The sequence below is a fragment of the Rhincodon typus genome, chromosome 31 (assembly GCF_021869965.1).
Source record: "Rhincodon typus isolate 14 chromosome 31, sRhiTyp1.1, whole genome shotgun sequence".
NCBI lineage: Eukaryota > Metazoa > Chordata > Chondrichthyes > Orectolobiformes > Rhincodontidae > Rhincodon > Rhincodon typus.
The window spans coordinates 17,903,481-17,929,233 of NC_063362.1; the positions used below are offsets into that span (position 1 = coordinate 17,903,481).

Below are 25,753 nucleotides of genomic sequence, written 5' to 3' on the forward strand. Positions count from 1 at the left end.
CAGGCAGAATTCTTATCTCCAGGCAACGCAAGTACTGAACTTTGTAACTCCTTTGAAAATGACCTGTTTTCATATCTGGCAGGATGCGGAGCAGGCTGAAGTTATTGGGCTAAGCTACAGAACCGTAAATACTCCATGGGGCTCCATTTCTCACGGAAATGACAGCTGGAGTATTTGACTCAAACAGTTGCATTCAGAGACATCAATTTGTTTCAAAATCAGAAATCCCAGAGTTTATTACTTACGGTAATTAAATGAGTGAAACCTCATTGTGCTGACCTAAGTCTATTCTTGATGCCAATCTGGAAACCACATTCGCTCTGTTCTCAGAAGCCCTAGTGAAAGCGAACTGGTTAAATGATCACATTGACAGCAAACTGACTGTGTGAAATTGGGCCCTTGTGGTTCACTACTTCCAACCCAAATTGGGTCATATTGGTTTATTGAGAGCATGGTGACAAGAACTGGGGTTGGTGCAGGCCACAGTAATGGTCCAAGTCTGAGGAGAGGGCCCTACTGATCTGAGTGAAAGATCTCTGTCTCTGGCTAGCTGTGAGCAGACTCTTGACTAGGGCCAAATGAACAAGCCTCTGTACAGGTCTGAGTCTGAGGAAAGGTCTTTGTCCCAGACTGGATACATAAATATGCCCTCAGTCTATTTGGTTTCAGGCTTGGCAATGTCTCAGGTTAGGTGTGAGGACAGTGAAATAACTCCACAGAGGCCAGTATTCCATCACCACATCACCCTTCATTTACATGAGCACAATACATGACACTGACCCAGCTAACACAGAGCTGGCTCCTAGAGTGAGCAGAACCTCTGACACTTCTGTCAATATCTGTCAGCCAGGGCTCCCTGATTGGACCAGGTTAACAGCCCCATTCACGGAACTCATATTCTATGAGGTTGACCTGTCTGACCTCATTCCAATCACTGCATCTCTCCCCCTCTAAGTCCAAGACATACGCCTGATCTTTTTTCTTGTAGCTTCTCCTGGGGTGTTTTCACACAGGTCTGGTTTCTCTGATTCAGCCTCGGATACTGGTGGCATTTACTGGATCTTAGCCTGGTTCTTGCACCTGGAGTTTCTTTGGGTGATAACGGGGTTGAGACTGCGACATCTGCTGTGTCCACCTCATTGTCAAGAGTTTTCTTCATCGCTAGATCGAGGGGGAGAATGTACAGGTTCCAACAGCCTTTGTAGCTGTTCTGAGGGGCCAGGCATGTTTTGCTGTTGCCCCATTTGCGAGTTTGCAGCTTTTACACAGTCCACGTGCTTGTTCAGGACCGCCTCACCTACCTGAACTTTGTATGTCACGGGACCTGACCTTACACTTACCATGCCTCTTACCCATGCAGGGCCACTTCCATGGTTCCTACACGAAACCTCATTCCCTGAAGTAAATTGTCTCTCTCACTTAGAGGAATTTTGTGTCCAGTATTGGCATTCCTGATACCATTTCACCCTCCCCCCAGGTCTGGGAAGATCAGATTTAACCTGGTGAGGAGTTTTCTCCCCATGAGCAACTCTGCTGGAGCTATCCCTGTAGTTGCATGAGGAATGGTCCTATAATCAAACAGGAACAGGGACAGTTTGGTATCTAGTGAAGCTGAAGACTTCAAAGTTTGGACTGCTGTTTCCGCCAGACCATTGGACGATGGATGGTGTGGAGCTATCCTTACATGCTGAATGCCATTTGACTTTAGGAAATACCTGAATTCCCTACTGGTAGATGATGGCCTGATGTCTGTGACCAACACTTTTGGGAGCCTGTGTATTGCAAACGTTGCTCACAGCTTTTCTATCATTGTCCCCATGTTTGACAAATGAACTCTATGCACGTCCAACCACTTTGAATGTGTATCCACAATGACTAAGAACACTGAGCCCATGAAAGGCCTGGCAATGTCAATGTGTAACCGAGTCCAGGGTTTACCCGGCCATTCCCATGAATGTGAGGGCGCTGCTGACGGTAATTTTTGACCTTGTTGGCACTCTGGGCACTGCCCCACCAACATGACTATGTTGGCATACAATCCTGGTCAATAGACATAACCTCTTGCCAACATCTTCATTTTGGAAACCCATAGATGACCCTGGTGGGTTTCAGCCAGTATCTGGTGGCAACATTTATTCAGAATAATCACTCTTTCTCCCCATTACATTATGCCATCCTGTATGATGATCTGGTCTCACTGGGTCCAGAAAGGTTTCAATCCTGTTTGTGATAGACCTTCTGTTTCCTCCATCAGCACCAGCTGTTTTAGTTTTGCCAGGATGGGATCATTTTGTACTCACAGCCTGATATTGTCAGTGACCGAAAGGGTGTCCAGAAAGTTTCAAACCAGAATGGACTCTTCTAGTGGCGGCACCACCGAGGTGTATCTGCCAGCGAGAGGCAGCTCAAGGCACCTGCATTTGCTACTTGGCCTCCTGGACGGTGTTCCAACTTGTAATTGTACTCACTTAGAATGAGAGCCCAACACCGAGTTTGACCTGAAGCAATGGACAGCATGGCCCGGTCTTCTCTGACTAGCCCTAGCAGGGCTTTGTAGTCTGTTACTATTAAAACTTTACGTCTGTAAAGGTCTCAGTGGAAGTATCTCACACCAAAGATGACCGCCAAACCTTCCTACTCTATCTAGGTGTATCTTCATTTGTCATCAGCCAAAGTCCAGGAAGCATACACTATCAGGCATTCCTCTGTGCTGGGCCACTGAGCAATAATACCCCGATACCGTACGGGGAGGTATCGCATGTCAGCATCAGACCTCGCTTGGGATCGTAGTGGGCCATCTCCTTAGACAATGATAGCTGCCACTTCATTCCCCTAAAGGCTATGTCTTGGCTACGAGGCCATTTCCAATGCTGCCCCTTTTTCAATAGCAGATATAAGGGTGCCAGGGGTGGAGGCCAAGCTACGTATGAACTTCCTGTAATAATTCACCAAATCAAGGAAAGACCTAACCTCTGGTACAGACGTGGGAGCTGGGGCACCTTTGATCGCCCTCACCTCATCTTCCAATGGGTGTACCCTATTCTTATCGACTCTGTAGCTCAAGTAGGTCACTTGAGGTACCTGGAACATACAGATTTCCCTCCTAAGGTGTACCCCAGGTTTTAAGCACCGTGTCGAAGTTCTCTAACTGCACTTTATTGGTCTTCCCAGTTATTAGCACATCACCCAGATAAATGGTGATCTGAGGTAGACCTTGTAAAATGTTCTCCATCATCTGCTGAAAAATGACACAGACTGGTGATACCCTAATTGGCAGTTTCGTATATTGGTACAAATCCTTATGGGTATTAATTGTAGCATACGTGTGGGAATCCTCATCTAACCACAGTTGCAAATATACATGGCTCATGTCCAGCTTCATGAAGAATAGGTCCCCTGCCAGCTTTGCATATAAATCCTCTGTGTGAGGGATTGGGTATTTATCCAGCCGCGAGAAGCAGTTTACCGCTGGTTTAAAATCCCCCACAAAGGCAAACCATCAGACTTCACAATCTATACAACTTGAGCTGCCCATTCCATAAGCTGTACTGTTTTGATGACACCTTCACATTTCTGCCTCTATTTTTGCCCGTGAGTCAAATGGCACTGGGTGGGCCTTGCAGAACCATGGGATTGCTTCAAGTCAACAAGTAAGGTAGCCTTGGCTCCTTTGATACTCCCTAGACATTCCTGAAAAAACTTCCTGGTATTTAATTAGGACCTCACTCAGGCCGACATTTGCTAATTGAAAATGTGCCATTCAAATTGAATCTTTCTCAACCAATTTCACCCCATCAGGCTTGGGCCTGAGCCTTTTACTACAATCAGCGGTAACTGAACCAGCTGCTTCTCATATGAGACCGAAACCAAAGTTGTACCCTTAATCTGTAAACATTCCCCGGTATAGGTTCACAGTCTAGCCAAGGTCTTATGCAAACTTAAGGGTTGGAATCCAGAGCAGATTTTGTGAAAGATTAGCTCTGCAATCACTGAAACAGTTGTGCAGGTATCAACCTCCATTAGAACCAGGTGACCATTTAACCAGACGTTTATTTGGATTGGTTCTGATTTGGAAAGTGCTAAGCAAATTAACTGTTCCAACCCAGATGTAGATGGGCTTTCCAGGGTGTGCACTCTCCTGGATACCGGCCTGTGAGTACTCTTACTCAATTAAGGTCTAGTGGGACTCTTTTTCTGTCTCGAGTCCACATATCCGCAGAAACTACAATGGCTTGCCAGTCCAGACCCTGAAGAAAATGTTAATCATTTGGCTGAGGCTTTGCTTTGTTTTGGGGTTTTGCTGTGTGCTGACCGAGAGTCCCTCTGTTCAGGTTATGTCCTGAATGAGGTTATGCAAGTCCCCCAAGCTCAGTCGGACTGGCGAGCGTGTCCATTCCGTCAAAATAACCTGTAACTCTTAAGCTCCACTTGCCGCATTTTCTAACAACAAAGCCAGTTGTAGTGCCTGTTGGAAGTCCAGTTGGGCTTTAGCTGGTAGGTACTTTTGCACAGTTACATCATTAATCCCACATACCGATAAAACAGTCTCTCAGCATCTCATTAAGGGTTAAACCAAAGTCACATGCCTCTGCCAGTTGTCTTAACCTTGTCAAAAATCTCAATATGATTCCCCTGGTTCTTGAACTGTTGTGTAAAATTGATAGCATCTCAGAATTTGAGGAGGCTTGGGGTCACAATATTCCTTTGTTAAATCCGTCAACTCTTGCAAGGTCTTAGTATCTGGTGCCTCAGGGAAAGTAAGACTCCTAATAACCGATAAAGCTGCGGGTCCACATGCTGTCAGGAAGAATTACTCACTGCTTTTCTTCTGCCTAAACATCATTTGTGTGGAAAAAATAATGCATTTTTTCTACATACTGGGCATGGTCTTCAATGGCAGGATCGAATGAGTCAAGCTTCCCAAATGGTGGCATGATGCCAGAAATGCTTACTCCAACTCAAAGTCGACAACTTCGAGTGTTTTTCTCTCGTCATCACTGAAATAACTCCACAGAGGCCGGTATCCCATCAGCAAGTCACCCTTCATTTACACATTATACTTGACATTGACACAACTAGCTTGGAGCTGGCTCCTAGAGTGAACAGAACCTCTGACCCTCCTATTTATATCTGTCAGCCAGGGCTCCCTGATTGGACCAGGTTAACAGCCCCACTCAGGGAACTCCTATTCTATGACGTCCAGCTGGCTGACTTCATTCCAATCACGACAGATAGGGCCCTGTCTTGGGCTAGGTGTTAAGGGAAAATAGAAGCATGACAAGACCTTTTGAACCCACACAGCCTGTCCTGTCATTCAGTTAAATTTTGGTTGTTTGGTTAATTAGCTCTATATGTCTTCCTTGCCAATGTCCATTTAGATCTTTAATTTATAAAAATCACTCAATCTTGGATTTAAAATTAATAATTGAGCTAGCATCAATTTCCATTGGCTGAAAACAGTTCCAATCTTTGCCTTTCATGGAGTGTTATTTTTTTATTATTTGATCCTGAAATGATCACAATTTTTGACTGTGACCTCTTGTTGCAGACTTTTCAAATAGTAGAAATAATTTCTCGTGATCTGCATTGCCCATACTCTTTAAGACCTTGAAAACTTTCATTAAATCACCCTGAACTTTCCAAATTCCAGAGACTGCAATTCTGATTTTTGCAAACTGCCTGCATAACTTGATCAGTTATAGACAACTCCCTCAAATATATCACTCCTGAAGTATGCAGCCCAGAACTACACTCACTACCCAAGGCTTTGTGTAGCTAAGCATGACTTCTACTCCTTTGTATTCTATCTTTTACATGTAAAAACTACCATTCCCTTAGTCTGTTTGATTCTTTTCTGTATCTGTTTGTGACATTTTAATGATCTGTGTACCTGGCCCTTCACTGTTTGTAGCATCTCACCGTTTAGAATGTACTTTGTTCTATTCTTTCTAAGTGCAAGGTGGATGAGCTCACATTTATCTGTCTACGGCTTGTGTTTTATGATGTGCCTTATTTTGAATTGCATCCTTTGCTTGTTTTTCAAATTGAAATGAGATGTATGGAAAATATTTGTTTTTTTGGAAACTGAAAAACCGTGACTAAACAAATAGAGAAATGTGAGGGACAAACATGAATGGAACATCTTCAGATGGAGGAAAGTTTCAGACTGCTGTCTGATAGTCTTACAACGTCTGCACATTTCCTCTTATCTCTGGGTTAGGTTTGTGTGTAGGGTATTTGGGCTCCTGGATATGGTGTCCACTGATGACTACTGATACATTTCCATAGCCAACATGCTGTACCGCCCTGCCATTCCTCCACACACTGGGATTATTCCACACTTGGCAGAAGGATAGTTTTGTAGAGTAGGTGATGCAATTCTTTTCAAAGGATAACTTTTCATTTCAATGTTCTTGACCTGGGAGTCTCTGCCCACAAGGGTGTGGAAGTGGATTCCAAAAGAAAATTGGACTGGCAATTGAACAAGATAGATCTGCAGGGCTACATGGATCGAGCAGGGGACCAAGATTCATTATTCTACTTGGCTGAGTACCAGCATGGACTCAGGCAGAATAACCACCTCCTGTGCTGTCCATCACTCATTTCACTTGATTGAGTGCGCTGCATACTCCATTCTTCCTTGCTATGTGTGAACAACTGCCTGCAGTCTAAGAATTATTTTCGTATTGGGGTTTATTGAGTTTTCTATGACCCCATAAGTATTGAGTATGACTGGTATTACAGTTTGAGGGGGGAACTGACCAACCTCCACCACAATCCTCCATCCACCTTCCCTCTGCACCCCACATCATCTTTATTTACACACAGTCCACATGTATCTAAGCAGCTATATGGAGAAGCTGAATAGGCTGCGACTATTTCTCTAGAGCATCAGAGGCTGAGGGGTGACCTTATGGAGGTTTATAAAATCATGGGGAGCATGGATAGAGTGAATTGCCAAGGTGTTTTCCCCAGGATAAGGGAGTTCAGAACTGGAGGGCAGAGGTTTAAGGTGAGAGAGGAAAGATTTAAAAGGGACCTAAGGGACAACTTTTTCATGCAGAGGGTGGTGCATTAATGGAATGAGCTGCCAGAGTAAGTGGTGGAGGCAGGTACAATTACAACATTTAAAAGGCATCTGGATGGGGACATGAATAGGAAGGGTTTAGAGGGACATGGGCCAAACACTGGCAAATGGGACTGGATTAATTTAGGATATCTGGTTGGCATGGACATGTTGGACTGAAGGGTCTGTTTCTGTGCTGTATAACTCTAGAGTGGGGTGGGTACACATTGTAAAGCAGGAAGCTGAGACACTCAGGTTAACTACAGCGATGGGAGACTGTGGGGAAAAAAAAGAGTGAAATGTATTGAAACAAGTAACAATTTCATATGGAGTCCAAAAACCCAGTTGTTCTGTATAATGTTTTATCAGCAGGAAGATCGCACCATAGAAGAAAACACCATTGAGCTATTGATGCCACTCCTGTACCCTGTATACACCTATTTTATGATGAACTCTATGCACTGATCTTAATTTCCTGAGCTCCCACTGACCAAAGCTTGGTGCCTGGATCCTAACATTCCAGAGACTTGTTAATGCATGAACCAAACTGCCCCACACAAAGTGGGTTTAGTAATTCATCTAACTCTCAATCCTGGTTCCGACAGATATTTTCACTAGATTTGGGAGTGCTCACAGCCCTGCTTTCTGACTGTTAAGTTTATCTAGTTTACAAGAAGTTTAAAATTCTGCTCCATAAATCTTGACCAACGTCCAACAGGACACTACCAGGAAAACAACAGCTTGCCAGTTCAGGGCCTCCAGGGGATATTGGTCCCAGAGCAGGGGCTTGCACTAATGCCTGAATAAACAGCATCCTTACCCAGTGATTTTATAGCCTGTTATTCTCTCTTGGACTGAAGTTCATTTGTCAATATTGAAGATTTCAAAGAGATGCAGAAATCAGTAAAACTGACTCAGCAAATGGTGCACTGAAGTGTCATAAGGGGAGACGAGAAAGAGGACAGCTGGAACTCTTTCCCCCAAAGGTAAATCGAGCCGTGGAATACGAAGGCGAGTGAAGCAGACTGTTTAAATGGGGTCAGAAGACAATTAGATGTCAAAGACGTGGTCTGTCTCATAGGAACATATGTGAGGAGGTGATATATGCTGCAAGATTCCATCTTCCAAGGGTGTGTAGATGTCGTTGCTGTTTTTCGTCTGCTGCCTTTATAATTGCAGTACATTAAACTAATTATGTGACGGTTAGTTTCCTCGCTTTCTGAAGCGCCTATGTGTCATTGTTTGCATAACTGGTTCTTACACATACTGTATCCATGAAGTAAACAGTATACTGCACCATCATTGATTGAAACAGTCCGCTATTCAGTAAAAACCTCTAAATATAATTTTCCCTGACATTCTAGCTTCTAAGTTTAATTTTAGCAAATATTTTATACAAAGATCACCGAGGAAAAGTACATCAGGGACCAGTGTCATCATCAAACGATCCCAGGGCATCTACAGCAAGAATTAAACTCAGAGAAATGCTCCCTCTGTAAAATTCCATCAAATATTCTGTGGGGAGGTATAGCATAGTTTGCAGAGAAATGTTCCCTCTACACTGCCCCCAGGAAAGACTCCCAAGGTGTGTGTGTGGGGCAGTCCCTCGGAACAAGAAAGATCCTTGCTCATGCCAAGAACCTACATACGTTTTTTTAAACGAGGCAGCTATTGTTCTGCAACTATCCTGGCTGACCAGGAGACTTGTCCACTCTTACAGCCTGCCATAGGTGTATTGGAATGATTGTCAACGTGTTTGACCATGCTATGACACATAATAGTTATCGAGTCCTGAGGTGGCACTTGAACCTAGACTTCTGGCCCAGGTGTATAGGCAAGGTGGGTACAGAATAGTGCAGAACTCAATCATCAATGAATCTAACCACCAGCTTTCATAGAATATTAACTGTTGTGTGCCAGCATCATTGTGTTTTGGTCTGAGCAGTTAGTTTTATCATTCCATTAAGGATTGCCCATCCTTTCAGTGTAAAACTTACATTTGTGAGGCTGACGCCACTGACTGGAATCAATCCTAAGACCCTGGGGTCTGGGTTCTAATCATGGTGCAATGCACCAAACTTTCTTCAACAACACCTCCGAATCCCACCATCAGCATCACGTTAGGTGGATAGGGACATCAGCACAAAGGATATACCAGTGTCTGCAAGTTCCCATCTAAGTTGTATATTAGTTTGACTTGGAAGTCACCATTTCGCCATTAAATCACAGTCACTGGGTCAAAATTCTGGAACTCCCTAACGTGCTGTGGGTGTGCTTGTACTTCCCAAGTGCTTTTGTTCAAGCAGGTGACTTGCAATCTTCTCAAGGATAGTGAAGGATGGACAATAAGTGCTGGTCTTGCCTGTGATCCAAATCCCACAAATGAAATAAGAAGTCAAAATCTAAAAATAACCGTTCTCGGAGAAGCCAGTGCATCAACTCCTCCCCACAATCCTGACAACAAGTTCCTTTCCACTTTTAAAAGACTGGGAACAACCTTGTCAGGATTTTGAGGAGGAGTTGATGTGTGGGTGAAGACAGTAGGTCACAGTTAGGGCAGGGTCAAGGCTGAGTGGGGTATCAAAGTAAGGGCAAAGGGGAAATGTGGGTTAGACCCGAGGTTGAAGGCAAACCGGTGCCAGTTCTGGGGAATTGTGTTTGATAAAGGTATGACTGCATTGACATTTCATTTGACACAGCCTTCTGTTCTCCATCACTCAGGGTCTGTTCCCAGGTTAACATGACAGCTGATAGTCCAGCAGATGGTCATTGAGACAACGTAACACTAACCAGCCTCACTTTTGGAAGTGCCTAATTGTATTTGAGGCAGATACAAAGCATCAAACTAAGATGCCAGACTGTGTTGTTACCCAGTTTGGGGACATCCCTGTTGGCCTGGGATGACTAATTCCTGCTGGAGTCTGGCTGCAATGCTCACTCAGGTGAAGAGCTGGATCACACTAAGTTTTTAAAGTTATGTAATGAAAAGCCAGCACTATAGAGCTGGGACCCCGAGAGTAGGTGCCTGAGAAAGGAGGTGGAATGTCCTGCTTGGGTTTTACAGTGAGTTATTGCACAGTGAGGAGATCTCACATGAATATCTCAGATTGTGTGTATGTGTGTGTGTGCGTGTGTGTGTGTGTGTGTGTGTGTATTGTGTATACATGAAGATAAGGTTTCAGATAACGTCCCTGCAGCCCTGCATCAGGGCAGCAACCCCACGCTGGAAAGAGCTGTGACCTAATTTCTTGAGATTATGTTAAATTGCTGTTTTTAGTTGGGAGTTGGATAGTGGCCTTTGTTTCATTGATCTCCTGGGTCAGCATAGCAGCACAAAAGATACCAGCTCATCACACAGTGAGGTGGGCTTGAGCAGAGCAGGGTAGTTTGAAATTAGGAAGTGTGTCTCACTGGACAAGAACTATACTTTTTCTTACCCCCGCCCATCACATCTGATGGTTTTGTAAGGAGTCACCATTAGTATCTCTCCCCAAAAAAAATTGGAGAGGGTGTAAAAAAGATTTACAATGATGTTACCAGGACTGGGGGGTTTGAGTTATAAGGAGAGGCTGGATAAGCTGGGACTTTTTTCACTGGAGCACAGAGGTTGAGGGATGACTTTGTAGAGGTTTATAAAATCATGAGGGGTATAGGTAAGGTGAAGAGCAAAGGTTTTTTCCCCAGGATAGGGGAGTTCAAAATTAGAGGGCAGAATTTTAAGTTGAGAGGAGAAAGACTTGAAAGGGACCTGAGGGGCAACTGTTTCACACTGAGGGTAGTTCATATGTGCAATGAATTGCCAGAGGAAGTGGTAGATACAGGTACAGTTACAACATCTATGAGACATTTGGATAGGTCCATGAACAGAAAAGGTTCAGAAGGATATGGGTCAAGTGCAGGCAAATGGGACTAATTTAGTTTGGGAAACTTGGTCAGCATGGACGAGTTGGACTGAAAGGTATGTTTCTGTGCTACATTACTCTAATTCCTGGACAAGTGCAGAGAGCAATTGGTTTCCTGGGTGGGGATGGGAGTGTCAGAAGAGGAATGGATCCTAAGCTGGTAGATGGTACAGGGGGAGAGCAGATTCTTGAGCTGGGTATCAAAGGGGAGAACTTCCTAGGATGGGTGCTAGTTGGTTACTGGGACCTTATGGCTTAAAGACTGGTGTAGTAGAGATGGCTTCCAATTAGAGACAAAGGCACTGGCACCATTACTGGAGAAAGTGAGATTTTTAAAGATGGGGTGGTCTACACCTGAACTGTGAGAAGGCCAGTGTTCTTGTCAACCACACAACTAGGAAAGTAGAGAGAATTCCAAACTAAATAGTGGAAGTAAAGAAATTTGGGAAAACGTGGTAAATTGAAGAGTAGAGTCAAGGCCAAAGAGAAAGTTATTAATATTGGAAATGGTAAACAGACCACGACAGGGAGGGTTAGAAAGGATTAATCTAAAAGTTAACTAACAGATAAAACAGAATTTACAAAGGTAGTAAATGGAAAACCGAAGGCTTTGATTCTTTAAGGGTAGTGGATACTTAGGAATGACAGGAAAATATAAAAAGGTGATGATGGTATTAGCACAATGGAGAGGCATAACCTAAGTTAAAGAAAACAAGTTTTGGAAACAGTTTGTTTAGAATTTAGGAATAAAACATTCAACAAGTCGCTTGTGGTTATGGTGTACAGGTTCCCTATCAGTAACTGTTTGGTTAAGTGTATATAAGGGAAGAAATAATGAGAGCATGTCAGAAAGGCACAGCAGTAAGCATGGGAGATTTTAATCTACATGTTGACTGGAAAAGTCAGGGTAACCTAGATGAGGAGTTCCTAGAATGTTTTCAGGATAGGTTGTTAGAATGCCATGTTCTGGAGCTGATCAGAAAGGAAGCATTACTAGACCTGGTATTGTGCATTGACAGAGGGATAGTTAACAATCTCATAGTAATGGTTAGCTTAGTTGTCCAGATGTCTGGTTTGTGATGCAGAGTGATGTCAACATTGTGGATTCAATTTCTGCACTAGCTGAAGTTACCATGAAGGACTGTCCATTTCAACCTCTCCCTTCACTTGATGCATGGTGACCCTCAGGTTAAATCACCACTATTTGTCTCTTTCTGAGACAGCAGCTTTATGGTCTGGTAAGACAACGGTGACTGTACCGTTACCTTGCCCCTAGCTAGCAGCAACAGTAAAATAAATTAATTTTATATTCAGACTGAGGCTAAAAATTTGTTTACAATTTAGACCAGGGCAATTATAAGGACATGAAAGCAGAGCTGGCTAAAGTAAATTGTCAAATTAGGTTAAAGAATGGGTCAATGGAGATGTAGTGGCAGATATTCAAGAGGATATTTCAGGATACACAGAATAGATACATTTTCATAAATGAGACGAATTCAAGGGAACACCCCACCATCCATGGTTAACTAGAAATGTCGATGATTGTATCAGAAGATTAGACAGAATATAAAAGCAGCAAAGACCAACCAAATTCTTAATAACAAGGAAAAAGATTAGAGCATGAGTGAAAGCTAAACAGGAATATAAGATTAGGTGGTAAGAGTCCTTTTAAATATTTAAAGAGTTAACAAGGTGAATGTTGGGCCTGTTGAAAGTGCACCTTGAGAATTAATAATGGAAAATAAGAAAATGGCAAATGATTTGAGCAGATCTTGTACATCTGTCTTCATTATAGAGGAGACAAGTAATATCTCTGAACCAGCAGTAAATCAGGAAATAGAAGGGACGGAGGAACTCAGGAAAAACATAATCACCAGAGAAGTGGTACGGAGTTAATTTTTGGAGCTGTGGGCTGACAAATGCCCAGGTCTTGAGGAATTCTTCTTAGAGCCTTAAAAGAAGTAGCTCGTGAGATAGATCATGCATTGATTTTAACTTTTCAAAACCCCCTTAATCTGGAGACGGTCCCATTGGATTGGAAGATAGAAAAGAAGGGAGGGAGACAGGAAGTAGGAACCAACAGGTCAATTAGCTTAATTTCTGACACAGGAAAAATGTTAGAAACTATTATTAAAGAAGTTATAACAGGGCACTTGGATGGGTTAAAGGTATTCAGGCAGAGTCAACATGGTTTTGTGAAAGGGAAATCATGTTTGACCAATCTGTTGGACTACTTTGAGGAGGTAACACTGTTTGTGGATAAAGGGGAATTGATAGATGTACTTAGCTTTCCTTAACATATTTGACAAGGTGCCTCGTCAAAGGTTATTGCTGAAAATAAAACCAATGGTGGAGCGGGTAGCATGCTGGCATGGATAGAATGTTGGGTGCAAAACAGGAAGCAGAGAGTAGGTATAAATTGGTCTTTTTCAGGTTGGCAAGATGTAATGAGATGTGTGCCATAGCACTCAGTGCTGGGACCTCAATTATTAAAAATTTATAGAAATGACTTGGATAAAGTGACGAAAGGTTTGGTTGCAAATTTGCTGATGACACTGGGGTCACTGTTTAAAAATTAGGGGTCACCTATTTAATTAGAGATAAGGCTGACTTTTTTCTCTGATGTTTGTGTGCCTTTGGAACTCTCTTCTGGAAAAGGTGGTAGAAGCATAGTCCTTAAATACTTTTAAGGCAGAGGTAGATAGATTCTTAGTCAGAAAGGGATTGAAAAGTTATCAGGGGATAGGTAGGAAGGTGGATTAGAGGTTACATCAGATCAACTGTGACCTTATAAATGATGGAACAGGCTCAGGGGGCTAGATGACCTACTCCTTGTCCTGATTTGTCTGTTGTATGGCTTTGCTGTGAAGGTGACGTTAGTTGAGAAATATAATCTGTTTCAAACAAACTGTGAGCTCAACCAATGGCTAGCTTAATGCAAGTGGGAAACTATATACCCAACCCCTCAACTTTTGAGCGACAGAACCTTGCATACCCCTACCTCCTTACAACTGCAACAATTAGTCTCTCGTGTTGATAGCCTGCCCCACCTTGCCAGTTCTCTAATTATGTGCAACATACCCCAACCAGTGTGTTATCATGACTGTGTAACAATCTGGTACCTTGCAGGCCTTGTTTCATGTTACACAATTTGTGTGGAAAAATCTGACAAAAAGGAATAAAAAGGGGACTTTGGGTTTTAAAAACGTTTATGACCTGTAGTTTCAGTTCCTTGGGCATAGTGGCTGACATTTTGTCAACTATGTGGGAGGAATAAAGGACTTGTCAACATAAACAAGATAGGATTAAGATCGCTAGTAGCACTGAGAACATTATAAAGAATGTTACTGCGATCAATGCACTAAATGGTATAAGGATCATACAGCTAAATTGGACATGGTGAACAATACTGGGGTTGCAGTACAAAGGGTTTACCAAGAATATGATCTTGTAGGGAGAAATCTAGTAGTTATACAGAAAGGCATGGATTTAAAATGACACTTTGTACATCCACAAGGCATCCTAAAGCATTTTATTACCAGTTAGTTCTGTTTGAGGTGTTTTCACTTTGTGAAGAAAAGACAGCAGCCATTTTGCACATAGTGAGCTTCCACACTCAAGAATTCTGTATTGGTTATATTGATCAGAACAATGGGGAAAATTCTTATTGTGGTAGGGAAGCTTTTGCATCTATCTATGAGGGTAGATGAGGCATCAGTTTAACCTCTCAAAGTATCTTCCATAACGCAGCACTCCTTCAATGCTGTCCCACCACCAATGTCGCACTCACTTTGTAATGCCCCCAAAATCAGTGCAGCACTCCCTCATTTCTTCCCCCTTCCAAAGGGTCAGTCTGGAATATGTCACTGAGTCATCAGAGTGGGAACTGAACCTACAGACCCTGTTACCAACGAGCCTTTGCCCTGCTGAGTTACTATTACAGAATGTTGCAGTTACATGAGTTTACCACTCTGCTCCTATCCCAGTGACACCAAACCACTTACATTTTCCACTGCTGACGACCTTTTTTTTTAGATCAGCTGACCAGTGCTGGAACTTGGGTGGATTTTCTATCAATGGGTGACAGTTTGAGGTACAATGAGCTATTACGTAGCACGCAGGCTGTGGAAATCGCGGGGGATTTCCAGCAATCGGTTCGAGAGAGACAGAATCTAGGCTTTGCCCACATACTCTAGATCTCCAGCATTGCTTCCCCGCCACTGTCAGGGCTCCAGTGTGGTCCCTGAGAGGTGATGTAGTGGAGGCGAATCGAGCGGAAGTGTGACACAGACACAGCATTTCCTCACTTCGCCCATCACCTTCCAGTCAGCACTTCTCAGAAGTGGCGTTAATCAGTCAAACTATCTCCTCGGTGGCACAGCACAATCACATCAACCAGTTTCCCAAAATACCTTCAAAGCCCCAGTGAGACGAATTTTGGGCAACAGGTTTACGTTATATAACTACTAGCGCGATGTGACGGAGAAAGGGACTACTGAGCTAATTCTGATTGTGTAGCTGCCTGTAAAATGAAACAAATTCCTCCAGACTACCTCCCCTTTAATAAATGTCAAGTTTTGCAGCTAACGACGTAACGAACACAGAACATTGTAGAAACTAAACAGGTCTGGCAGCACCTGAGGGCCGAGAAATAAAGTGAACGTTTTTCCAGAACTGCTAGATAGTGAATAATGGGTGTTTGGTAGTTTAGATTTTTTTAAAAAAAGTATATGCAATGTCCTGGCCACCAAACCATGGCATCACTGCATTGTAAATGTCTCTGTGGCAGCCTGTGAATGGGGCTGAAGGAGATGAAGTAAAGCATGAATGAAGGAGAAAATCCAATAGATCGACCGTGGTGGGCCAGACTGGAAGGGTTAATGTGATGACAAGTGGAACCAAAGCAAATGGGTTGGAGTAAAGGCATCAGGAGAGCACTTACAGTTTCCTGTCCTCAAACGGAGTAGGATATTTTAGGTGGGCATTTCAACAGCATTTCCGAGAAACCAACACTGGAAAATAATCCTCTACTCATTTCTAAAAATACCCTAATATTATCTAAGATTACAGATGATATACCATATATTAGCCTGCAAGGGTGAGTCAATATTAATCTGTATGTACAGGCCTTGCTTATTAGGCACAAAGGTTTTGTTGTATATCTGGAGGACTCAGCTGTTGCTTTAATAAACCTGCTTGGCTGGAAAATGCTTGCTGTAAAATAGCAAATGGTGCAGGTGTTGCTATGCTTTGGCTGGGAGGTACAGATGTTGCTATATATTAGCTGGCACAGGTACTATGGATATTATTGTATAATACAAAACATTGAAGCAGAAGGTGGCCATTTAGACCATCAAGTCTGTTCCACCATTCAATGAGATTGTGGCTGATCTGATGATCCTCAACTCCACTTTCTTGCCTTTTCCCCAAAACACCTGAGTTCAATAATTTTAGGGCTTGAGGCCATGTCCTTACCTCAAACCCACACACCCAGGCCTTGTCATCACATGGGGCTGCCACCACACACAACCCATTGTCAGCTACTGGTAGTCCCCATTAGCAGTTATTCATCCCTCCAGGCTGACCTTTACCTGCCCCTTTGTCTGTCCAACTGTTTTCCTGTCTCTTTGGGCTCTATCTCCACTAACTGTTTACACTCCCCCTCTCCCCAGCACCCCATCTTCTGCATAAAAAAACAACTTTTTCCCAGCTACTATCAGTTCTGAAGAAGGGTCACTGGACCTGAAATGTTGACTTTGATTTCTCTCCATGGATGCTGCCAGACCTGCTGAGTTTTTCCAGTAATTTGTGATTTTGTTTTTATGGTTGTGACCCTTGATTCCATTATTGATTTAAAAAATCCATCTACCTTAGCCTTGAATATAATTAATGACCCAGCCTCAACAGTGCTCTGTGGTAAAGAATTCTACAGATTCACAACCCTCTAAGAGAGGATATTCTTTCTTATCTCTATCTTAAATGTGTGATCCCTTATTCTAAGATTATGCCCTGTGGTCTGATATTCTCCTACAATGGTAAACAATCCTTCTGCAACTGCCCTCTGCAAGCCCTCTAAGAAACTTATAAGTTTCAATAAGGTTATCTCTCATTCTTCTATATTCCATTGAGCGCATGCCTAATCTACTCAATCTCTTCTCATAATACAGTCCACCATATGTGGCATCAACCTAGTGAACCTTCTCTGGATTGCCTCCAAGACCAATATATTGTTTCTTCAATAAGGGGCCCAAAACTGTTCACAGATTTCCAGCTATGATCTAACTAGTGCTGAATAATTTAAGCAAAACCTCTTTACTTCTATACCCCATTCCCTTTGAAGTAAAGGTCAATATTCCATTTGCCTTCCCTATTACCCACTTGTAGTGATTTGTACAATGGCCAGGTGGATCTCATTGACTATGAGATCCTTGATTGTTGCTGTTAACATGAACCAATCAGGGAGCCCTGGTTGACATATAAACAACAGATTCAAAAGGTCTTCTCAGTCTATGGACTGGCTTGGAGTTGGCTAGTCAGAGGCCACATGCTGTACACATGTAAATAAATTGTGACTTGGTAACAGGATACTGGTCTCTGTGTAATTATTTCACTACTGAACTTGGATGCTAGTTTATTTTGTGATTCGAGGATGAGGACTAACAAATCCCTCTGTTCTGTAGTTTTCTGCAGTCTTTCTACATTTAAATAATATTCACCCACTCTATTCTTCCTGCTAAAGTGCATAACCTCATGTTTCCCTACATTGTATTCTATCTCCAAGTTTTTGCCCAATCACTAAACCTGCCTATATTCCTTTGCAGACTCTTTGTATTATCTTTCACTGTTTGCCTTCTTGCCAATTTTTGTTTCAGCCCCAAACTGGGCGACAGAACATTTACTTTCCCCATTCAAATCGTTAATAACTATGACCCCAGCACTGATCCCTGTGGCACACCACTAGTTACAGGTTGACCCCCATTATCCCAACTCTGTCTTCCACTAGTTAGCTAATGTACTACCTCCAACACCATGGACTCTTATGAGAACCCAATGTGTGGTACCTTATCAAATGCCTTCTGAAAAATCTGAATATATTATGTCTACAGCTTCTACTTTATTCATCCTGCTTGTTATGTCCTCAAAGAATTCTCATAAACTTGTCAGGCATGATTTTCCTGTCATAAAGCCATGCTGACTCCGTTTGATCATATTATGTAGTTTTAAATGCTCTGTCACTACCTCTTTCACAATGGAACTAGTGTTTTATCAATAACAGACATTAGTTGCGAGGGACAGGTGCTGCAGTATGTTTGTCAAGAGGTACATATCTTGGTGTATACCAACTGCAATTCCTGAATATTAGCCAGGAAGTGCGGGGTGTTGCTGTAAATTAGCCAAAGTGTAGTGTCATTACCTCTGGGCCAGAAGGTCTAGGTTCAAATTCTGCCTGCCTCAGAGGTGTTTCATAACATGTCTGATCACGTTGGTTAAAAATATATATTCACGTGGAGAACAGATATTGTCTGCTGTAACACAGCCAGCGTTCCTGTGTCCCAGCCAGGAACATAAAGATTATGTACAGGTGTTGGTGCATATCAGCTGGGACTACAGAGGCTGGTGTCTGTCAGCTGGAAACATTCCCTGTTCTTCTGTGATCATGAAAAGTTGCAGACTAACTCAAGTTCTCCACTTCCTAGCTTTGTGTCACAATATCTGCTTCTGGAAACTCCAGTCATTGGACAGCGGGTATCTCCTGGAATCATTCGCAAACAGGACAGGATATAGTGAAAAGTTTGAGGGAAGGCAGGCAGCTTGGACTTTGGAATAATGGAGAGCAGAGACGAGGGAAGCGAAGCGCCGAGGCTTGTCCAAACAACCTATATCCGGATGCAAAAACATCGCTCTGCTGCAAAAAGTGCCCTGCAGGTTGGTTTTACTCTGTGCACTAAAACTTGGTGCCCAGAATTATATGCATCACTCCAGCTGAGGCTTGTAATGTTTTTCACAACCAAATCATAGAATGGTTACAGCACGGAAAGTGGCAATTTGACCCGCTGGGTTGACTCTCTGAAGGAGCAATCCACCCAAGAATTCGATGGGCTGAATAGCCTGCTTCCACACTGTGGGGATCTTATGATTCTAATTGCTCCCCTGCCTTTTTTTCTGGCAGTGCTTCTCTTCTATTCAAATAATTATTCAACTCCCCTTTGAAAGTCTCAATTGAATCTCCATCCACTGCACTTTCAGGCAATTCAGATCCTATTTGCTGTGTGAAAGTTCTTTTTCTCATGACACCATTGCTTCCCTTGTTTAAATCTATGTCCTCTCATTCTCAATTCTTCCACAAATAAGAATAATTTCTCCCAGTTTCCCTGTTCAGACCCCTCTTCATTTTGGATACTTCTGTCAAATCTCCTCTTGACCTTCTGTGATGGAAAATAGAATAGTCCAATCATCTCCAATCTACCGTCATAACTGATGTTCTTCATCCCTAGAGTTGTTCCACTGATTTTTTTTCTGCACCCTCTCTCTTGCTTCACATCATTCCTAAGGCATTTGGCCCACATCTCTCTAAACCTTTCCCATTCATGTACCTGTCCAAATGTCTTCTAAGTGTTGTAACTATACCTGCATCTACCACTTCATCTGGCAGGTCATTTCCACATATGAACTACCCTCATTGTGGAAAAGTTACCCCCTCAGTTCCCTTTTAAATCTTTCTCCTCTCATCTTAAAATTATCCCTCCGGTCTTGAAGTTCCCCACCCTATGGGAAAGATCTTTGCTATTCAGCTTATCTGTGCCCCTCTTGATTTTATAAACCTCTATAAGGTCACTCCTCAACCTCCAGTGAAAAATGTCCCAGCCTATCCAGCCTCTTCTTATAACGCAAACACTCCAGTCTCAGCAATGTTGTGAACCCTCTCCAAATTAATAATATCCTTCCTATATCTGGGTGCCTGGAACTGCACACAGTACTGCAAAAGTGGCCTCACCAATGTCTTGTCCAACCTCAACATGATGTCCCAACTCCCATATTCAATAGTCTGACCAATGAAGACAAGTATGCTAAACATCTTCTTAAACACCCTAACTATCTGTGACACAACTTTCATTGATCTATGTACCTGAACCCCTAGGTCTCTCTGTTTGACAACACGACCCAGGGTCCTAGCATTAACTGTGTAAGTCCTGCTCTTGTTCACTTTACCAAAATTCAATAAGTCACATTTATCCAAATTAAACTCCATCTGCCACTCTAGGTAGTTGATAAATGTCTGGAAGAGCAGAGATCCTAAAACCAGGCCCTGAGGAACCTACTATAAACTTTCCACCTGTCTGATAAACAAATGTTCACCACTACTCTTTGTTTCCTGTCACTCAGCCAGTTTCATAACCATGTTGCCACTACCCCTTTTATTCCACAAACACTAAATTTGTTCTCAAATCTGTTGTGCATTTGTTTTAAATCCTTTTTGTAAGTCCATGTACATCATTACCCTCAACAATCCTGTCTACTATTTTATTAAAATATTGAAGTAAGTTAATCAAACTTGATTTGCCCTTAACTAATCTTTGCTGGCTTTCCTTACTTAACCTACATTTGTTTGCTCACATGACTATTTATTTTGTCCTAAATTATACAAGCTTAAACTGACATGCCTATATTTGCTGGGCTTAACTTTATACCCTCCTTCTTGAACACAGATGTAACAGTCCTAATCTGGCACCACCCCTGAGTCTAAGAAAGATTGGGAAATTATGGCCTCTGCAAATTCAACTCTCATTCACACCTCGTGCCCATCAACTTAAAGTACGGACAGTTATCTGATACCCTCTCATTTGCAATTTTTAAACCCTTGAAATATCTAAACTATTTTCTCTTTCAGTATGACCTGAGCAGCAGCATCTTCCTTGTCAAAGACAGATACAGATATCTCAGCTATGCTCCCACCTCCATGTGTAAATCCCTTTTGTAGTCCCAATATTGGCTCCAGTTCACCTCTTACCACCCTTTTCCTAGTTAAACACTCAGAGAAGACTTATTCTGCCCTTTTATGTTAGTTATCAGTCTCTTCTCATACTCTTTCTTTGCTTCACAACTTCATTAGCTTTGTAGACTATTCCGCTATTTAGAAAACCAAGGAACCTCTCTCCCTTACAAACAGATGTCTCAGCAGGTCCTGCCACCCTCACAGATTTTTGTGTGCACACCCCCAGGTCTCTTTGTTCCTGCATGTCATTTAAAATTTGGTTTGTATTGACCTTCCAATTCATTGCGAATGAATCACTTAACACTTTAGTGAGATAAAATTAATTGGCCATGTGTCTTCCCACTTCACTGATATTTCTGTCCTCACTGTTTATTACATTTACATTTGTATCACACTTCGAAGTTATGAACCTTGTACCATCCTCTGAGTAATGTCATTGTGCACATTTCCACAGTCTAAAACCAAATTTTCACCACTTCCCTCTGCTCTCTTGCGCTTAATTTTACTAACAGGCCTATTATTTGATATATTACTCATGCCCTTTGAAAGTTCATGAATGTAACATCAACTGAAATATCTTCATTAACCCCTTCTATTGCTTCATCATAGATTCAATCAAGTTGCCTTTAACAAATCCAAGCTGACTTTAGTTTATTTATGTTTTATGTTTATTTTTATTTAATTCATTTTTCCAAGTATCAATTAATTTTGTCCCAGATTAATGTCTCTAAACACTTTGCCACCAATCACCCTAGGGCAGTGGTTTTAGACCAGTGTGCCACACTACACTGGTGTTCCATGACATCTGTCCAAGGGTTCCATTAAATTTTGTACAAAGGAAAGTAAAATCAATTGAAAACAAACATTCATGCTCATGTACTGCCTTCTGCTTCCACATTTATACCCTTTGTACCCATCAACACTCAGTACTGACTTCATCTATATCCCCTCAATACCCTATAGCCAATCATAGGGCCATTCCCTGTATCCCCATTAACCTGTGTGTCCCTTCTACATCCATTATACATGCAGATTAATCATTTTATACCCATCTGGGCATGTGGAACAGTGCAGGAATTAGACGAGTGCATCATCAGAGAAGTGCTAATGATTGGTCAATGTTGAGAACAGCTGTTGACTGTGTTGGGTTTGATATTTTCAGGTTCCTATGTAACCAGCTCATGTGTGAAGAATGGCGAGATGCCAGTTTGCAAGAGATGCCCAAAGGATACTTATCTCGCTTTTGAGAACTATAACAGCAAGTGTCAGAGCTGTACCCTGTGTGATAAAGGTAAATGGGTTCCACCTTCTCCAGCTGGCTCTTTAACCAGTTGCGTTCCGCAGCTCACAGGATAAAAGCCTCTGGCAACATGTTTGTACTGTGAATGTCTCAGGTGTCAGCCTACATTTTGCAAATATTGAAGTTCAAACCTTTTTGTATCCATTTCTTTACATCTCTGTATATCTTGCTAATTTTCCTCATCTGTCACACTCACTGTATTTCTCTCCTCTCCTGATCTTTTCCGTTTATTGGGATTGGATCCAGTGGTTGACTGATGTGTTTATTTCCCTCAAGAGTTCCAAATTGTTCTTCGTAACTGCAGCGCTGACAATAACACAGTGTGTGGCTGCCAACCCCACCAATTCAAGCAATGTCACCATGTCAACTGTCTGAGCTTCTACTGTCAGAATTGCTCCAAATGTAACAACAGGCACATCACTAAAATCTGTGAGTACTGATCATCTTAGTGTCAGGTGGCTAATTTTTGAAGGGATGTTGATAAGTCAGTTTAAGGAGCATCTTAGTTTGGTTAATGCGAGGGCGTTATTGTGAAGTAGAGCTTATCAGGGAGGTCAGGCTATTTGGGAGAAGGGATCTGTACAGTGAGGAGGTGGGCTTTTTTTGTGGGGAGTTAGCTTGGTGAAGAGGTGGGATATCGGTGAGTCAAGTTAGTGAGGGAGGGGGTTTCCAGGAAGTAAGGAGTGGATAAATATAATTATGCATGAGTAGAGGTGGGGTTGTAGGGGAGAGAATCAGGGAGCTGGTGGGGCGCAGAATTGGGAGGTGGCTGCAGGGGAGAATTAGGGGAGTGTAGTTGTTGGGGGGGGTGGTTAGAATCGAGGGCATGGTTGAAGGTGGAGAATCGGGGGGGCAGTAGGAGAGAGAATCAGGGCTGGTGCCTTGACCCTAAATTCTAGATATTGATTATAGGGCCAGTGAAAATTGTTGTTCTTGTTAACTGTATTAAAACCGGTTATAATGCTTGTGCCCTCTATCAAATGTCTTTAGTTTTCTTAGTCCAGTTTCTCTGGTCTCTCCATGTAACTATTTCTGTGGATCACTTTGGTGAATATGTTACCCTCTGCATGAGACTCTGGCTTCAATAACGAGTTGGACTCAAATTGGTGTCTGGGAGAGAATAAAGTGGGAAAACAGACAATCTAAAGGCAGCTGAACCACTGGAAAATGGAGGGTTGGAAAATGGAGTCAAACTGAGGATGAATAGATTATCTCGTGCTCTGTCCCACAATTGGGTCATTCATTTCTTTGGGCATGTGTATTTACTATAGATGCCCACAGCTGGCACCTGATTCTTTGGGTAGATTTGGGTCGACCTACCCTTCTCGTAATATTAGTCTATGGGGCTTACTACTATTAAATGCTGAAGTTTTAATCACTTTGGCAGAAGAGGCACATACTTGAGTAACAAGAAGTAGTTCATTACATTATAGTAAGATAGCAGATTATATCAGCTTATAGACTAGTAACTACATTAAGACCAGGTCAGAGACATTGGTATTTCCTAAGAGATAGTTACTAGGTCTGTTCTACATGGCTGTAGATTGTAGAAGCAACCAACAACTAAAAGCAATATATAACTGACTAGCTCCTTCTCAAGACAGTCATTTATACTTCTGTGGCTGGAGCAATGCCAAAGCTCCGAGTTCCCTTTTCAAGCCAATGGGCATGTACAACACGTATTGTGGTCAGAGGCTCATTAACCTATCACAGTACTTCAGCTAAATGGTTTACTGACCAATAACTCTCAGTGACTCCCAGTTCCATGTGTCACTTCAGGTTTGAATAATTCAGATGCTCAATGTGGACAGTGTCTACCAGGATTCTACGAGCATGGCAACCAGTGCAAAGCCTGTACAGAGTGAGTCGGTTTATACTTTTCTATCTGTTTACATTAGTCACCTAGATCCTAAAGCAGAGTAATGTGACCTGGGTGACACTGACTTTTCACCAGGAATTTGAATTATAATTCAGCCAGGATGTTGGGACTTTTTTTTTAAAGTTGCTGCTGGAGAAGAGAGTGCAATATTGATGGATTTAGGGCAATCTCAATCAAAACTGAGTCTTAGATCTTAGCATCCCTACAGTGTGGAAACAGGCCCTTTGGCCCAACAAGTTCACGCCAACCCTTGGAGCATCCCACCCAGACCCATCCCCCTATAACCCACCTAATCTACACATCCCTGGATTCAATGGGCAATTTAGCACAGCCAATCCACCTAACCTGCACATCTTTGGACTGTGGGAGGGAACTGGAGCACCCAGAGGAAACCCACACAGACACAGGGAGAACGTACAAACTCCATACAGGCAGCTGCCCAAGGGTGGAATTGAACCTGGGTTCCTGGTGCTGTGAGGCAGCATTGCTAACCACTGAGCCACCGTGCCACCCCAGTCTAAAGCACAAAATGAAAATCTTGGTCCAAAAGTGATGTTGTTGTAATAGAGAAAAAGGACTTACTCCATATCTAAACCACACTGTACTTGTCCTGGGACAACATAGAGGGAGGTTAACTCTGTATCTAACTCTTGCTTTCATTTGATGAGCACAGAACCCATTATTATTTTTGCACTGCCCAGTTTTCAGACAGAGGAAGTAGAATAATTGTCTTTCTGTAGAATTAATGAATTTCTTTAATTTCTGAGATTCTGTCTGTGGCTAGGTGGTTGTGTGAGGAAGGGAACATTCTAAACCTTGAACTTCAGGAAATGCTGTGCCTGCCACCCTTGTTCACCCAGCTGGTTCTTCTAGGGTTTGATTATTTAACTGAAATGTAATTTTGTGACTATTGCTGATTTCTGTGTCTCATATTTCTTTTAGGGCACAGTGTAAGAATGACTCCTCTGCCAATTGTTCCAGGTGTACAACTCCAGAACCACCTTTGGCTCACACAGGTATCTCTTTCAAGCCCTCAGAACTGCAGTTAGTTACTGACTGTAGAACCTGTGCTGCCTAAGGCAATTGTTACTGACTGTGGCTCTGTGTTGCCAAGGACGATCATTGTGTTTCTATGTTGTTGACAGTAGTTGTCACTGACTGTAGCCCTGTGTTGTCCTGAGTGATTGATACTGACTGTAGTCCCATGTCTTGCCTTAGATGATTGTAATTGACTATAGACTGTATCTTGACAAGGGGGTTTATTATTGATGTAGTCTCAGTGTTGCCAAGTGTAATTATTACGGAGCATAGTCCATGTGTTAATATGAAGATTGTGGATTGTCAACTGTGAGTTGCCCTGAGTGACTGTAACTAACTGTATAACATGTGTCAATGAGGGAATTTGTTACTGTCTATGGTCTCTATGCTGTCAAGGCCAATTGTTATTGATTGTTCTGTTGTCTCCAGGATTGAAGTCCGTTCTGATTTTGGCTATCGTGGGCTGTCTCTTCATTCTACTTGTGATGCTTCAGTTTTTGCGCCTTAAATTTCAACGTGAGAGTCCAGACAAACTGGAGATTCTAACTGTTACAGGTAATCTCAGCCAGGAAAG

General features: G+C 42.5%; 1 protein-coding gene across 1 annotated transcript in view; it reads left to right on the forward strand.

Moving 5' to 3' along the window:
• The window catches only part of LOC109921029 (tumor necrosis factor receptor superfamily member 25-like), a 29,093-nt gene that overhangs the window by 1,150 nt on the left and 2,190 nt on the right, over positions 1–25,753 (forward strand). Inside the window, exons 2-7 of the mRNA XM_020521071.2 lie at positions 18,666–18,894; positions 22,125–22,253; positions 22,539–22,691; positions 24,042–24,123; positions 25,084–25,157; positions 25,609–25,734. Of these exons, the coding sequence (XP_020376660.1) occupies positions 18,666–18,894; positions 22,125–22,253; positions 22,539–22,691; positions 24,042–24,123; positions 25,084–25,157; positions 25,609–25,734 (793 nt within the window). The remainder of the gene's footprint in view (positions 1–18,665; positions 18,895–22,124; positions 22,254–22,538; positions 22,692–24,041; positions 24,124–25,083; positions 25,158–25,608; positions 25,735–25,753) is intronic.